This window comes from Lemur catta, chromosome 1, assembly GCF_020740605.2.
Source record: "Lemur catta isolate mLemCat1 chromosome 1, mLemCat1.pri, whole genome shotgun sequence".
NCBI lineage: Eukaryota > Metazoa > Chordata > Mammalia > Primates > Lemuridae > Lemur > Lemur catta.
Genome location: NC_059128.1, coordinates 101,303,753 through 101,318,489, shown reverse-complemented (window position 1 = coordinate 101,318,489; position 14,737 = coordinate 101,303,753). Strand labels below are relative to the sequence as shown.

The following is a 14,737-nucleotide window of genomic DNA, read 5'->3' as shown; positions in this document are numbered from 1 at the left end:
TATCTTAGACCTATTTTAGAGAAAGTGGTAGAGAAGAGGGAGATGACAGAATGATAGATATTTTTAAAATCAAATCACCTATGATATCATTAGCTTACAGCTACTAAGTGGAGCCTCTAAGGTCTTCCCTGTAGAATTTTCCTCTTAAGTGGGTCATAAAGAGTCATATAAGCTTGCTAAACCTCAAAACTTCTTTTTTGTTTCTTCATTTTATTCTGATAGCAGGTTCTTAAAGTATAAGGCCTATTTGTTTTCACTTTCCCAGAGTTATCAGCTGTATTTTATAGGAATGTAGGTGATCACTTTATGAAAATGCACAATAACTTTTGTTATAGATTTAGCAGTGGCTTTCTCACCTATTTAGAAGTGATCATGAAATAAGTACCTTATGAGGAAGGTGTTTTGCAACTAGTCAATTAGTGCCTTCATACTCACTAATTGTTATGAAATGGTAAAAGCTGTTTTTTTAAAATAAAAAATAACCCCTTAATCAACTGGTAGGATTAATGAGGTAAGTGAAGAATTCTACAAAATTGATGATACTTAGTCTAAAGTAAAAGTTTTGAGTGAGTAAAAGAATGGTACATCCAATTTAGTGGTGATCTAGGACTAAGATTGAATATTTGAAATAGTCTATATTAAAGCAATGACATGGAAAGAGTGAAAGTGTTTTTAGCTGATACAAGTATTCCTCAAGTAAGAGGTAAAACTTTCATTAAAATTGAGAGGACAGCTGAATTTTGATAAGAGGTTATATATTTCTTTTATTCAAGTTAGTCTTTTTTTTTTTTTTTTTTGAGGCAGAGTCTCACTCTGTGGCCCGGGTTAGAGTACTGTGGCGTCAGCTTAGCTCACAGCAACCTCAAACTCCTGGGCTCAAGCAATCCTCCTGCCTCAGCTTCCTGAGTAGCTGGGACTAAAGGCACGCACTATCACACCTGGCTAATTTTTTCTGTTTTTAGTAGAGATGGGGTCTCACCCTTGCTCAGGCTAGTCTCAAACTCCTGACCTTAAGCGATCCTCCCACCTTGACCTCCTAGAGTGGTAGCATTTACAGGTGTGAGCCACTGCCCCTGGCCTTGCTAAGAGGTTATAAACTGGAAGCAAATATCTTTGTATCAAAATATGATTCAAGAAAAAGTAAAACTTATGCATACATATCATGAAGCAGAGATGGTAAATGCACTAAAGTATCTTCTGAACAGACCCTTATATGACATTCCTAAAAAGGCTGCCTCAGTAGGCAATGATGCATTTATTTCTAGGTGGAAGAAGCTCATGAAAGTGAATAGTTGTAGAGTGGGATGTTTGAAGAATAAAATATACCAGCCCATATTGGAAGAAAAATGTCTTTGCAAACTTGTTGTCTAGGGAGGAGATAGGAATGTGTCTCATCAGAATTTATTGTCAATAAATACATAATGAATTTTGTACATTGTAGAAATTTGGTAGGTTTTATAATTAAACCTGTCTGTCATACTATTATGCTAATCCTAGGGCATTGAGGAACAAGAATAAGCCTCATGAGAACTCTTGGATTATGGCCATAATTCTTTGGGACTTTGTACAGTATGTTGATATCCACATATTAAGGACTGAGAAAAGCTTATTTTTTAAGAATTGGCTATGCAGTATGTTTTAGATACTGATTTCTATTCTTAATTCAAAAATAAACTCACTGTCTAAAGCATTATTTCTGTTTAATATAAAAATAAACTCAGTGTCTGAAGCATTATTTCTGTTTAAATTCAACTTTTCCTGTTGATCTGGGTAAATGACTGCTTACCACCTGAGGCATCATAGTACACAATAATGAGAACAGAAGTAAATACTTTTTTGTTTGAAATATTACAATATAATGATTTATTACTAGAGTTGTTTTAGAAATGATCACATTTCACATGATTTATAAAAATGAATGGATTTTAAGGTTATCTTTTAGAACCAATATGATTTCATGTCACATGAAACAGCTTGGAGTGATTTCTCATATGTTATAGTTAGATGGCTCTCATATCATTCCTTTTGTCTTAGTACATATTTTGGTTACCATATCTTCTGGGAAAAATGCAGAACTTGGATGTTAATATAAGTAGGTGGCTCAGTATGGCGGCTCATGCCTGTAATCCCAACACTTTGGGAGACTGAGGCAGGAGGATCACTTAGGCCAGGACTTCAAGACAAGCTTGCACAACATAGTGAGACCCCTGTCTCTAAATTATAAAAAAAATTAAAAATTAGCCAGGACTGGTGGCTTGTGCCTATAGTACCAGCTACTCGGGAGGCCGAGGTGGGAGGATCGCTTGAGGCCAGGAGTTCGTGACTTGCTTGGGCAACATGGCAAGACCTTGTCTCTACAAAGAAAAAGTAAGTGGGTATATGTGATTAGCAGTTTATATTGTAATAGAGTATAAGAATTATGAACTAATATTAATATTTTAGTAGAAATTTAAAACTTTAAATAATACATAATCATTTCAAAAGGCTCTTTCATGGTTTTTAATTTTAAAATACAGGGTCTGTTATCCTAAATGCCATTTGTCCATTTTTAACATCCTTATGTCAGGTTTTTGTTTAATTTAAAAAATTAATGGCTTCATTACTCGGGTATTATTTGCATGTTACATTCATCCCTAATGATAAAATTATTCTTGAGAGACAAATATTAATAAAATGATAAATGAAGACAAATACAACTTACAGTTCTGATAGATCATTTGTTTATTTAATAAATACTTATTGCCAGTTCATGTGGTAGAAATTGGAAAATTGATACTTTGATAATATCACTTATTATATCTATCTTATAAAGAAATATAGGACGCTATGGCAACACATAAGGACTACTTAATTTAATTTTTGATTTTGATGCTGTTTTGAGAATTGGATGCCAGATGTATCAAAAAGATTTTTCAGAGAAAAGATCTTTTAAACTGTTACCTGAGTAAGAGTAAGAGTAAGCCCTCTTAAAAGGAGGACGATGCATTCCAGGTAGAAGAGCACTCTGTATGAAGATCCCAAGCAAAAAGAAAGCATGGCACCTATAAAGAATTAAAAGAGTGTGAGAGAAAAATAGTCATGGGCTACATCATATAGGGTTGATAGTGATGTTGGAGAGCTTAAACTTCCTTTTAAGAATAATGAGAAGTTATTTAATGCTTTAAAGCAGGGGACTGACCGATATTTCAGAAGAATCTGTGGTTGTTTTATGGAGAATAATTTGCAGAGGCACTAGAATGGATTTAGGGAGACTAGTAGTTCTAGCAAGATTTGATGGCTTGGAATGGGTAGTGATGGTGGGCATACATTGACGTGAATCTATATTAAGGAAAATTAAGAGAGAATCTATATGACTGTATAAAAATTATGGACTATATTGGATGAGAGAGAGGGAATATTTAAGGATGATTTCTAGATTTCTGGTTTAGTGTTTAGATAGGAAATGTAAGCGGGGCAAAGTTTTGAAACAGGAATAAAAGTTTATGCTTGGATATGTTAGCTTGAGGTTCCTGAGAGGCATTCATGGACAGAGATAGAATATATCATTGGGTACACAGATACACTAAAGTGATACCTGGAGTGTAGAGATATACTTTGTAATTGGCAAAGGACCTTGCCATTTAGTTGGTAACGTCTGTATCCTTTTAACTTGTTTCTATTAGTCCATTTTCCTTGGCATGTTTCAAAGTTTGCTGCTAATGTTCTGGTCATGTAGCTGTGCTTCTCATGATTCCATATACATCCTTCCACTTAATTTCTCCTGTTTTCAGTATTGCAGCTCGCCTCTATCTTTAGTTGTGTCTAATATCCCTGAGTTCTCCTGAGATTCTGTTTCCAACTTCTCTGTAATGTAATGTTCCTATCTTCTACAGGAGGTAGGAAGGCTACATATTGAGACAGTCTAGCTCCTTTTTAGGACATTCAACCCATCTTCCTGTTTTTAGCCGCATTCAGCAGCACCTGCACAGTGGTACCAGTTACCACTAATACCTGAGTCTTTCTAGAGTTTTAAAGGAGAATACACATGTATCTTGCTATTTTAGTCATTTCTCCCAACCCTTGCATCTACATACACACAAGTACAAATATTCTCAATCGCACATATATATATATATATACCCCCCTTCTCTGATTTTCACATACATATAAACTTAGATTTCAACTTGTTCAGGCTTACTAAATCTTTCATCACATGCCCATCCACTTTTAAACTTTTGCTACCCCTGTCTTTTACAGTCTTCTTTCTCACTCTTTGTTCTGGTGAATTTATAACTTTTTTACTTGTCTTTTTAGGAGTTTTTCAGTTGGAAGCTGAAAGGGACAATTGAGTTTAATATGCCATGGAAGCTTAATACAGATTTCCCTTAAGCAGAGACCAAGTAATTCTAGTTTAGGAAAGTAGCTTATTTAATTAAGAATGTGATCCTAGGGAGCAGGAGTGAGGGATGTGGAAATAAAAAAGGAAAGGTTGGAAAATCCATGCAAGAATGCATGATTGAGTTTTGTACTAGTTGGTCTACTAGTTGGACCTGTGGGACCAACTGAGGAGCCTTGTGATTTGTGTCTCAGGGCCATCTATCTGCCTTGAGGAAGAAAGGAGGGAGGATTTATCCATTGCTCCAAGGGTTGCCCGCCCCACAGGTTATGCATATGTAAATACTGAGCCAAAACTTGCAAAGAGGCAAGTATCTAGAGTCTAAAACTGATGCTGTCTGTAGCATCTGTTTGAAACTGGAAAAGTGTATTGGAAGTACTAACCGCACTGTTTGCAGCAGGAGTGGCTAGAATAAGAACTGAGACTAAGAGGATTTGAAATGGTACTTAAGTAATGTCCAAAATACATGTTTAATGAGAAGTTCCTGTTCACTCTTTTCTTTATATATAAATGTAGCTTTTTTAATTTTTTAATTTTTTTTTTTTTTTTTTGAGACAAAGTCTCACTCTGTTGCTCGGGCTAGAGTGCCATGGCGTCAACCTAGCTCACAGCAACTTCAAACTCCTGGGCTCAAGCAACCCTACTGCCTCAGCCTCCCAAGTAGCTGGGACTACAGACGTGTGCCACCATGCCTGGCTAGTTTTTTCTATATATTTTTAGTTGTCTAGCTAATTTCTTTGTTATCTTTTTTTTTAGTAGAGACAGGGTCTCGCTCTTGCTCATGCTGGTCTCAAACTCCTGAGCTCAAACAATCCGTCCACCTCGGCCTCCCAGAGTGTTAATGTACCTTTTGATACAGGAGAATATACAAAACATACATACACATTAGGAAGCATACTGACAAAATGGGCCTTACACCCAAGTTCAGAGCCAGAAGATTACTAATACTGCTGTAGCTACCTTCCTGTTACTTTCTGATTATTCCCCTTCCTCCTTCCCCACAGATAGCTGCTATCCAGAATTTTCTTTTTATCATCCCCTTGCTTAACAAAATAATTTTACAATAAATGTGTGTTTCTCTAAGTGATAAATTGTTTAGCTTTTCTACTTTGAGGTTTTACAGAAATACTAATACATAGCCTATAGTCTTCTGTGACTTTCTTTTCCTTCAATAAAATGCATCTAAGATTCATTCACCTGCTGCTTGTAGTTTTCTCTTTTTAGTTGCTGTATAAAATTGTATGACATTAGGGAAGAGTGGGGAGTTAGTGTTTAATCAGTATAGAGATTCAGTTTGGGAAGAAGTTCTAGAAATGCTTTTGATGGTTTTACAACAGTGTAAAATGTTCTTAATGCTACTGAATTATACACTTGAAAATAGTTAAAATGGTAAACTTTATGTTACATACATTTTACCATAAAATAAAAAGAATGGTACAGAACAAATTGCTTGATATTCAGATGTTTATTGCTTAAAGGGTACAGAGGTTCATTCTGACATGATGAAAATGTCCTGAAGATAGATGCTGGAGATAATTGTGCAGCAGTGTGAATTTACTTAATGTCACTGAATTATAAACTTAAAATTATTAAAATGGTAAATTTTATGTTATATATATTGTACCACAATAAAAAAATTACTTGGCATTAACATACCACAGTTGATTTGTCCATTCTCGTGTCAGTGGGTATGTGGATGTTTCCCAGCTTTTTTACTATTACAAATGGTGTTCCTTTAAACATGCTCATATAGTATTCTGGTTCACTTATTGTTAAATCTTTAGGATATATACTTAGTTGTGAAATTGCTACTTCAATAGAATATGTATATGTTAGTTTTATAAAATAATCCAAAATTGCTTTTCAAAATGGTTGTACCAGTATATAGCCATATTTTTAAAAATTCTCTTCATAAATTTTGTGTACTAGTTCCATTTCAGTTATATGTTACAAACACTTTCTCCTCATTTGTTGCTTATAATTTAATTTCTTTAATGAACAGAAATTCTTACATTTAATATAACTAAATATTCATTTTTTCTCTATGGTTTATCTACTTTATAACTTATTTAAGAAATTTTTCTCTTGTCCCAAGTCATATATTCATCTAGATTTTCTTCTAAAATTTTCTATATGTCTATCACTAATTCATCCTCAGGCTGTTCTTTACAATTGTTGGAATTTCTCTGATCACATACAGATGCCTCTTGAATCAATTTCATCTTCTCGTAGAAATCTCTTTTGGCTTTTTTTTGATCTGTACCAACCTGGAAGATTTATTCTCTAGGTCTACGGCACCGCTGTCATATTTATAGCTTTCTTTACCTTTATATTGGGAATTTTTGTTATTCTCCTGTATTGCATCAACTATTTTCTATACTATTTCTTCCTCTTTTAGTTCTACTTTGATACTCTTACAGAGTATTTTGCCCCGTAACTCCCTGAGAAACTTTATGTAGGAAGAAAATGTTTTGATTCTTGCATATCTAAATGTGTTTATTCTGCCCTCACATGTGATTAATAATTTGGCTATATATAGAACTGTTGGTTGGAAATAATCTTTCTTCAGAATTTTGAAGCCATTGTTATATTGTATTTTCGTTCCAGCATTGCTGATTCCTGAGCCCTTGTTTTAAGCAGAGTCACTGAGATATAATTTACATACCACAAAATTTCACCCATTTCAAGTATGTGATTCAGTGGGGTTTTGGTCTTGCTCTTGCTCATGCTGGCCTTGAACTCCTGACCTGAAGCAGTCCTCTACCTAGTCTTCCCAAGGTGCTGGGATTACAGGCATGAGCTACAACACGCAGTTATATAATACCTTATTGTTAATGTTAAGTGTAGTCACTCCACTTTGCAGTAGAAGACCAGAACTTATTCCTACTATTTAGCTATGTGTCACTGTAAAAAATTTACTGTTGTAGTTGTTGACGAACCCCTTCCTATACCCTAGTCTCTGGTAACCGCTGTTTTATTCACTACTTCTATGAGACCAGCAATTTTAGATTTCACATATGAGTGGCATCCTGTGATATTTGTCTTTCTGTGTCTGGCTTATTTCCCTCAGCATAGTGGTCCTCTAGATTTGTCCATGTTGTCACAAATGACAGAATTTTATTCTTTTTTATGATTGAATAATATTCCATTGTGTATATACCACATTTTCTTTATGTATTCATTTGTTGTTGGACTCTATAATCTTTGCCTGGGAAACCCTCCATTAACTCTTAATAATTTTATCTGTTTTGTTCATTCCTATATCTCTGGTGCCTAGAATAGTGCTCAACCCATAATAGGAGCTTGGTAACTTTGGTGGGCAATGTGAGTAGTGAGTGTGTGTGTGCAGGAGACCTATTAGGAGGAAATTAGATATCCTATAGGATGGAATAACCTATTTGGATTACAAATTCATGCAGTAGCATTTGCAAGTTCTAAAATCTTAACAATGAGAAAAGTTATACTTTAACACATTATATTATTTATTGATTATTGAATGATAACATATTTGAAGATTTCAGCTATGTGACATGCACATTTATATGTAAATATGCCAAAATCCATAAATTTTTTTTTTTTTTTGAGACAAAGTCTCACTCTGTTGCCCAGGCTACAGTCCCGTGGTGTCAACCTAGCTCACAGCAACCTCAAACTCCTGGGCTCAAGCAATCCTTCTGCCTCAGCCTCCTGAGTAGCTGGGATTACAGGCATATGCCACCATGCCTGGCTAATTTTTTCTATATATTTTCAGTTCAGCTAATTTCTTTCTATTTTTAGTAGAGAGGGGGTCTCGCTCTTGCTCAGGCTGGTCTCGAACTCCTGAGCTCAAACAATCCACCTGCCTCGGCCTGCCAGAGTGCTAGGATTACAGGCATGAGCCACCTTTGCGCCTGGCCGAAATATTTTGTTTTGAATAAGTAAAAGGGTAGTCCCAGTTGATTGGTAATCATTCTGATAAAATCAGTTTTTGCTGGTTTAGCATTTTTTTCTAAATTTTAACTTTAGTATTAAAAGTTTTATTTTACTTACTTAAGCAATGTAGTGTAAATTAGAGATGTCTTGATTAACTAAAGCAAATTTATACCATATTTTTTACAGTGATACATTTGATATTGCCTGGAATGGCAGAACTGGGATTCGTCAGAGCAGACTATCAAGTAGCACCTCCTTGCTTGATAAAGATGGGATATTTGCAAATTCAGCTAGCAGCAAACTTCTGGAGAGAGCCCATGGAATTCTCACGTCAGTATTGATCAATAATGTGGATTGCTTTTTTATGACTAGTTTACAATTTCTGGCTGATGAAAATTAAGAGGCGAGATAGTGAAGTGTTATTTTCATGTGTAGAATTTTGACTGAAATAATACTCAAAATTATTTCGGTAGTATTTAGAGCAGTGGAACTCCTGCTGGTGTTTTTGTTGATTCCCCCTCCCCACCCCCAACAGTACCAGGAGAATCATGGTTGAATGTATTTATTATGGAGATGATTCTTTATTGCTCTTTGACAGACCCTACTTTTGGAGAAAGAAAAAACTTTTAGTACTTTTTAAGATTTCCAATTTTTACTACAATGGTCTTTCAATTCTGGCAGTCCTAACAAATTGGACAAGAAATTCCCCTATAAATGGTGAATGGGACCGTATGTAGTGGTATATAACACTTATCCAGGCTTGCCATTTCTCATTAACTGATCATAGAACTGGTCTGAGGATATAGACTGTGCTTGATGGACCAGGAATTTCTTAGTTATCAGCATTAACGTATTTCAGACACTTCCCAAATGTGTTTTTTGACCACTAGCTAGAAGTGTGATTGAATTGCATTTCTTAATCCCTGTCTAAATCATCACTTAATATTAATAGGCTCAATTTTTGTAGGTCTTGCTTTACTACAGAAATGTGTGTTAACTCATTTAATCCTCACAACAGCTGTAAGTGGTAGGTGGTATTATCATCCTCATTTTACCTTATCACATAATGAAACCAAAGCTTAAAGAGTAGTAGGTGGTAGACCTGAGATTCTACCCCAGGTCTTTTGACATTCCAGCCCATATTTATAAGGATTGGGCTTTATTCTCTCTTTCTGAAGCCATAAAAAAATGAAAAATAAAACAAAAAGACTTGATTTAAGTATGCGATTGAGTTTTAAATAAGAAAAAAAATTGAATGAAAGGGAAGAATTTCTAATTACCAAAAATGGAAGATTATATTTCAGTGCCAAGTACATTTTAAAAAATTCATGAAATTGAGACATTTCATTTAAAATCTTGAAATGACAGAAATTAGTCTTCTGTAGGTATAAGAAAGCCAAGCCTTTATTGACACCCAAGAAAATGAACCTGTAGCTTAGAATACAATATTATGCTACTAATCATCAGGCCTAGGTCTGCTTGTATCTATTAATAACCTATAGGGCAAGCATCTTTTCTCCCCTGTCCTTTTTCTTCTTTAACCTTCCTTCCCAAAGGTGCCTGCTTGGTTGAATCAGATAGTGTTTTCATATAGAGAACCTACATTCTTAGATATGATATATAACCTGTTGTTTGAGTAGAGACCTTGAAATTATTTCTCTCTACAGTAGTTTTTTTTTAATGGATGACTTATCTCTTTAGGAGAAACAAGAACTTCAAACCTAAGCCTGCCCTTCCAAAGGTAAGTATTATGAAAACATTTTACTTTTATTGGTACCCTACTATATAATTTTTTTATTACTCATACAAATGATCTTTATAAATCAAAGAGACAAAATACCTTCCTTATATCCAAGATAGTGACTAGTTGTGTGCACTTAGTTGAATCCATTTTAGAAATAACATTGTTAGGAAATGGCTAAGCCTAATGGTTCAGGTAAATGTTTATTTGTGATATATACTATTTTCTAGTGTTTTAATTGGTTCTGAATATATATGTAAATTTTCATTTAATCTCTTTACATAAGATCTTTTCATTTCTCCTTGAGTCAGTTTAAGATTACATTCTGAATTTTACCTGATTTTAAAATAATTTCTAATTAGTGTTACCTAATCCTCATCATCTATAACAAGAGTTAACCGAGTTTTTCTATAAAGGGACAGATAGTCTTTGCAGGCCCGTGGTTTCTATTATAACTGCTTGGCTCTGCTGTTGTAGCACAAATGCAGCTATAGACAATGTGTAATTGAATGAGTGTGACTACATTCTAATAAAACTTTATTTATTGGCCCTGAAATTTGAATTTCAAGTAATTTTTCACATGCAGTGAAATAATTATTCTTTTGATTCTTTTTCAGTCATATAACCATATATTAATGTAAACAGTGGGCAGGATTTGGCACATGGACTGTAATTTACCTACCCCAATATATATTGTTTATGCAGAGACAGCATTTCAAAATTACTTATTGAGTTTACTAAAGGAAGAAAAATGTTAACATTTCCTTCTCTTGTACCCTCCTGAAGAAGGAATCCTGTCACTCGTAACCTTATTAATGAACTTAATTTCAAAATTTTAAAAGAACTAACGAATAGCTATTAATTTTCCTATGATTCTCTAATTCAAGAAACAAGCAAATGAATCTGTTTTTATTATTCCTTCTACTTAAGTCACCTTACATTTCCAAAGAAAATTTAGCGTGCCACTGATACGGTTTCTGGTAGTGGTAAATATTATTTTAAGTCACAAAGAACATTAATTCAAGTGGGTTGTAATTATGTTTTTATTATAAAAACATGTAAAGAAAAAGAGAGAATGGGAACACATTTAATATCAAACAACTTTATATGTGCATTTGTTTTCCTTTACTGTCTCTTTAGTCTCTTAGTATTTGGGTGTCCCCTATGGGTCTAGCTATTTGCACTATTCTTTTTGTTCTCCTCAAATGGATAACTTCTCATTAAGCTTCATATCGTAGCTAACACAAATATGTTGCATACATCTGAAATAAATAATTCCAATTAATCATAGGAATCCCGTCTCTTTGTATGTCTTTTTAAAATTAAATTTACTTATTTTTATTTTAGCATGCCTTGCAGATTCTAATATATGTGTTTAATATTAGAGAGGCAATATGAATCTAATATAGATATATTTGTTATTAGAAAGGCAATATGAGAGAGCCTTTCCTATGAGAGGATAGGCATTGGATTTAAACTGACCCGCATTCAAATTATGGATCAGTTACTTGCTCTATGATTTTTGGAGTAAGTTCTATAACTTGTCTTAACTTCTCCTCATCTACAGTATGGGAGATAATATGTATTAGGATTAAAGATGTGTGTTAGGTCAATGATTAGCCATCAATAAATAATTAATATTTTCCTTCATATTTGCTACCAGAATATTTAGAGTATATTTGTGGCTTATTTGTATACATACATGCATGGTATATGGTTTATTTGGTAACCTGACACTTTTTTTCCTTTTTGTGACATTTATAATCTTTTATTTTTTTTACCTTGCTATATGATCTATTATTGTGTGCGGCTGTACAACTTTTATACCTACTGTATTCAAATTCAGTTGTTGTATTAATGGCATCTCTAGTACTTCATGTTATTGATATATGTATAATTCAGAATGCTTTATTTTTATATATGTAGGTATAAGTATAATTCAGAATGATTAAACAAACATTTAACAGATGTGACCAATAGCCCTCAGCCTTCTGTTAATATAGCTCTGGATTAGTTTGTTTTGTTTTGTTTTGTTTGCTTTCTTAATGTTCATAGCAGCTTTATTTATAATAGCCAAAAATTAGAAGCAACTCAAACTTTCACCAACAGGAAAATGGATAAACAAACTATGGTACATCCATACAATGGAAAACTTAACTCACTAATAAAAAGTAATAAACTATTGATAATGCAACAACATGAATGAATCTCAAAGTAATTACACAAAACAGTAGATGCTTTATATAAAATCATAGAAAATATCAGCCACAGTAACAGAACAAAGAAGTGCTTTTAAATAAACAAACATTTCCAGGGATTATACCTCCCAGGATCAGTGCAGAGGAGTGGCTAAAACATACACACCTCCCAGTTTCTTTCTTAAAAGGGTTTATCTCCATACTCTTCCAACAGCTCTTTGAGGACTGGGCTCCTATGTAGCTTCCATCTGGGAGTCAACAGGGCATCTGGGAACCTAAATGGGAGTTTCGGCACTAACCAAGCCTTTTACCCTGGCTTGCTCCAGTGGTAAAGCTAGGTCTGTAGATTCACCTTGGATGGAGTTTGTCCATACATTGAGCACCACAGCTTTTAAAGCTCCCACCCAAGGTATGGCCTCCTTAACCACTTAGCTGTGGGAGTTGATGAGGCTGTGAATTTCTGAGTTTTCCTAGACCACACAAAACAAAGAATTGGACATTTAGTGGGCCCACTTTCAGTGGCTTTCCTTCCAGGATGAGAGGAAAGTAGGCATTTGCCATAGATTCTCTCCCTGGCTTAATACAGAGAATAGTGGAAGATAAACTGCTCTTAGCTTTACCCCGAAGGTAGAAGAAATTGGAACACACATCTAACACTTCAGCCTTTTCAGCTGTATCTAGAAGGCCTAGATTCTCTCTTAAATGTCTTGAGGTACTAACAGAACTTAGCACATCCTAATCTCCTGGGAGAAATAAAAAACAAAAACAGAAGTTTGGATAGACACAAAGATTTGAGTCTCTGGCCAGACTGATTGTTGTGGTCATTCTTCTACATGAAGCCAGTTTGAGGAATTTGAGAGGCTGTTGTGTCATCTAATGTACAGAAAGCAACAGAGAGTCAAGGCAAATGAAGAAACAGGGAAATATGTTTCAAATAGAGAAATAAGATAAATGTCCAGAAACTGGCACTACTGAAATGGAGATAAGTGATTTGCCCTACAAGGTATTAAAAAAGAATGGCTAGAAAGATGTTCACTGAGGTCAAGAGAACAATGCATGAACAAACTGAATATTTCAACAGAGATAGTATAAAAAAACTAAAATCATAGAGCTGAATAATACAATAACTGAACTGAAAACTCTAGTAGAGTGTTTAAACAGCAGACTAGATCAAGCAAAATAAAGATCCAGGAAGGACTTGAAGATAGGTCACTGGAAATCATCCAGTCAGAGGAGCAAAAACAAAGAAAGAAAGAAAAAGAGTGAAGATGGCTTCAGGGGCTTATGGGATACCATCAAGTGGGACAATGTATGCATTATTGTCATACCAGAAGGAGAAGAGAGAGAAAAGGTAGAGAAAATACTTTCAAAGAAACAATGGCAGAAAACTTTCCAAGCCTGGGGAAGAAAATAGAAATCCAGATCTAGGAAGCCCAAAGAACACCAAATAGTATAAATCTGAAGAGACCTTCACCTAGGCACATTATAATCAAATTGTCAAAAGTTAAAGATAGGGGGATGCTTGTCATAGTAAATGGAAGAGAACTCAACAGAGCGAAGCAGTTTTGCCCAGAGGAGGTTTTCTCTACTGCTAAGGAATGTTTCTGGAAATCCAGACTCTCCCATGACATCCTAAAAAATAAGTAAATAAAATAAACGAATGTATAAATAAATAAATAGATAGATAGATATTTAAATAGAGCACTACCAAATGAATGAGGAAAAGAAATAAGGGAATGCTAATAAAAATAAAAGAAAGACTTAAATTGCCCAAAATGTCCAAAAAAGATACCCAATATAGAAAAGTGAGACCCACAAATTCTGCACTTACAGTGCCTTCAGTTTTCCCACAAATGTTTCTGGAGCTGCCACTCTGTGCCCTGCCATGTGCTGGGTGCGGGGGAAGAACCCCAGGGAACCATGGGGACAAGAGCACTGCTGTTACGGAGCTTTCACTGGAGGCACAAGAGGGACTTAATTTCAGTTGATGAAAAGTGCAATGGGAGGGAAAAGTTAAATAATTTTTTTAAAAGTGGCAAGGGAAAAGCAACTGGTTATGTACAAGTGACCCCCCCACCCCATACAAAGATCACTGGATTTTTCCACAGAAACATAGGCCAGAAGGTAGTGAGATGAGATATTCAAAATCCTGAAAGGAAGAAACTTGCCAACCATAAGTGCTGTGCCCAGCAATCTTGAATTTCAAAAATGAAGGGGAGATAATTTTCTCAGACAAACAAAATCTGAGGGAATCTAGCACCAATAGATCTGCCTTACAAGAAATGCTAAAGAGAGTTCTTCAAACTGAAGGAAAAGGATGCTAATTAGTAACATACAAACATATAAAAGTATAAAACTCGCTAATAAAAGTAAATATACTGTCAAATTCAAACATTCTAATGATGTAATGGCAGTGTATAAATCAATAATATCTCTAGTATGAAGTTTAAAAGACAAAACTGGTAAAACAGCTACAGCTACAACAACTTGTTATGGGATGCAAATTATAAA

The 14,737-nt window shown here is 34.7% G+C and overlaps 1 protein-coding gene across 1 annotated transcript in view; it reads left to right on the top strand.

Annotated features, from left to right (window-relative positions):
* The window catches only part of MYO9A (myosin IXA), a 241,817-nt gene that overhangs the window by 133,796 nt on the left and 93,284 nt on the right, over positions 1 to 14,737 (top strand). The window contains exons 17-18 of the mRNA XM_045531001.1: positions 8,474 to 8,617; positions 9,989 to 10,028. Coding sequence (XP_045386957.1) covers positions 8,474 to 8,617; positions 9,989 to 10,028 — 184 coding nt within the window. The remainder of the gene's footprint in view (positions 1 to 8,473; positions 8,618 to 9,988; positions 10,029 to 14,737) is intronic.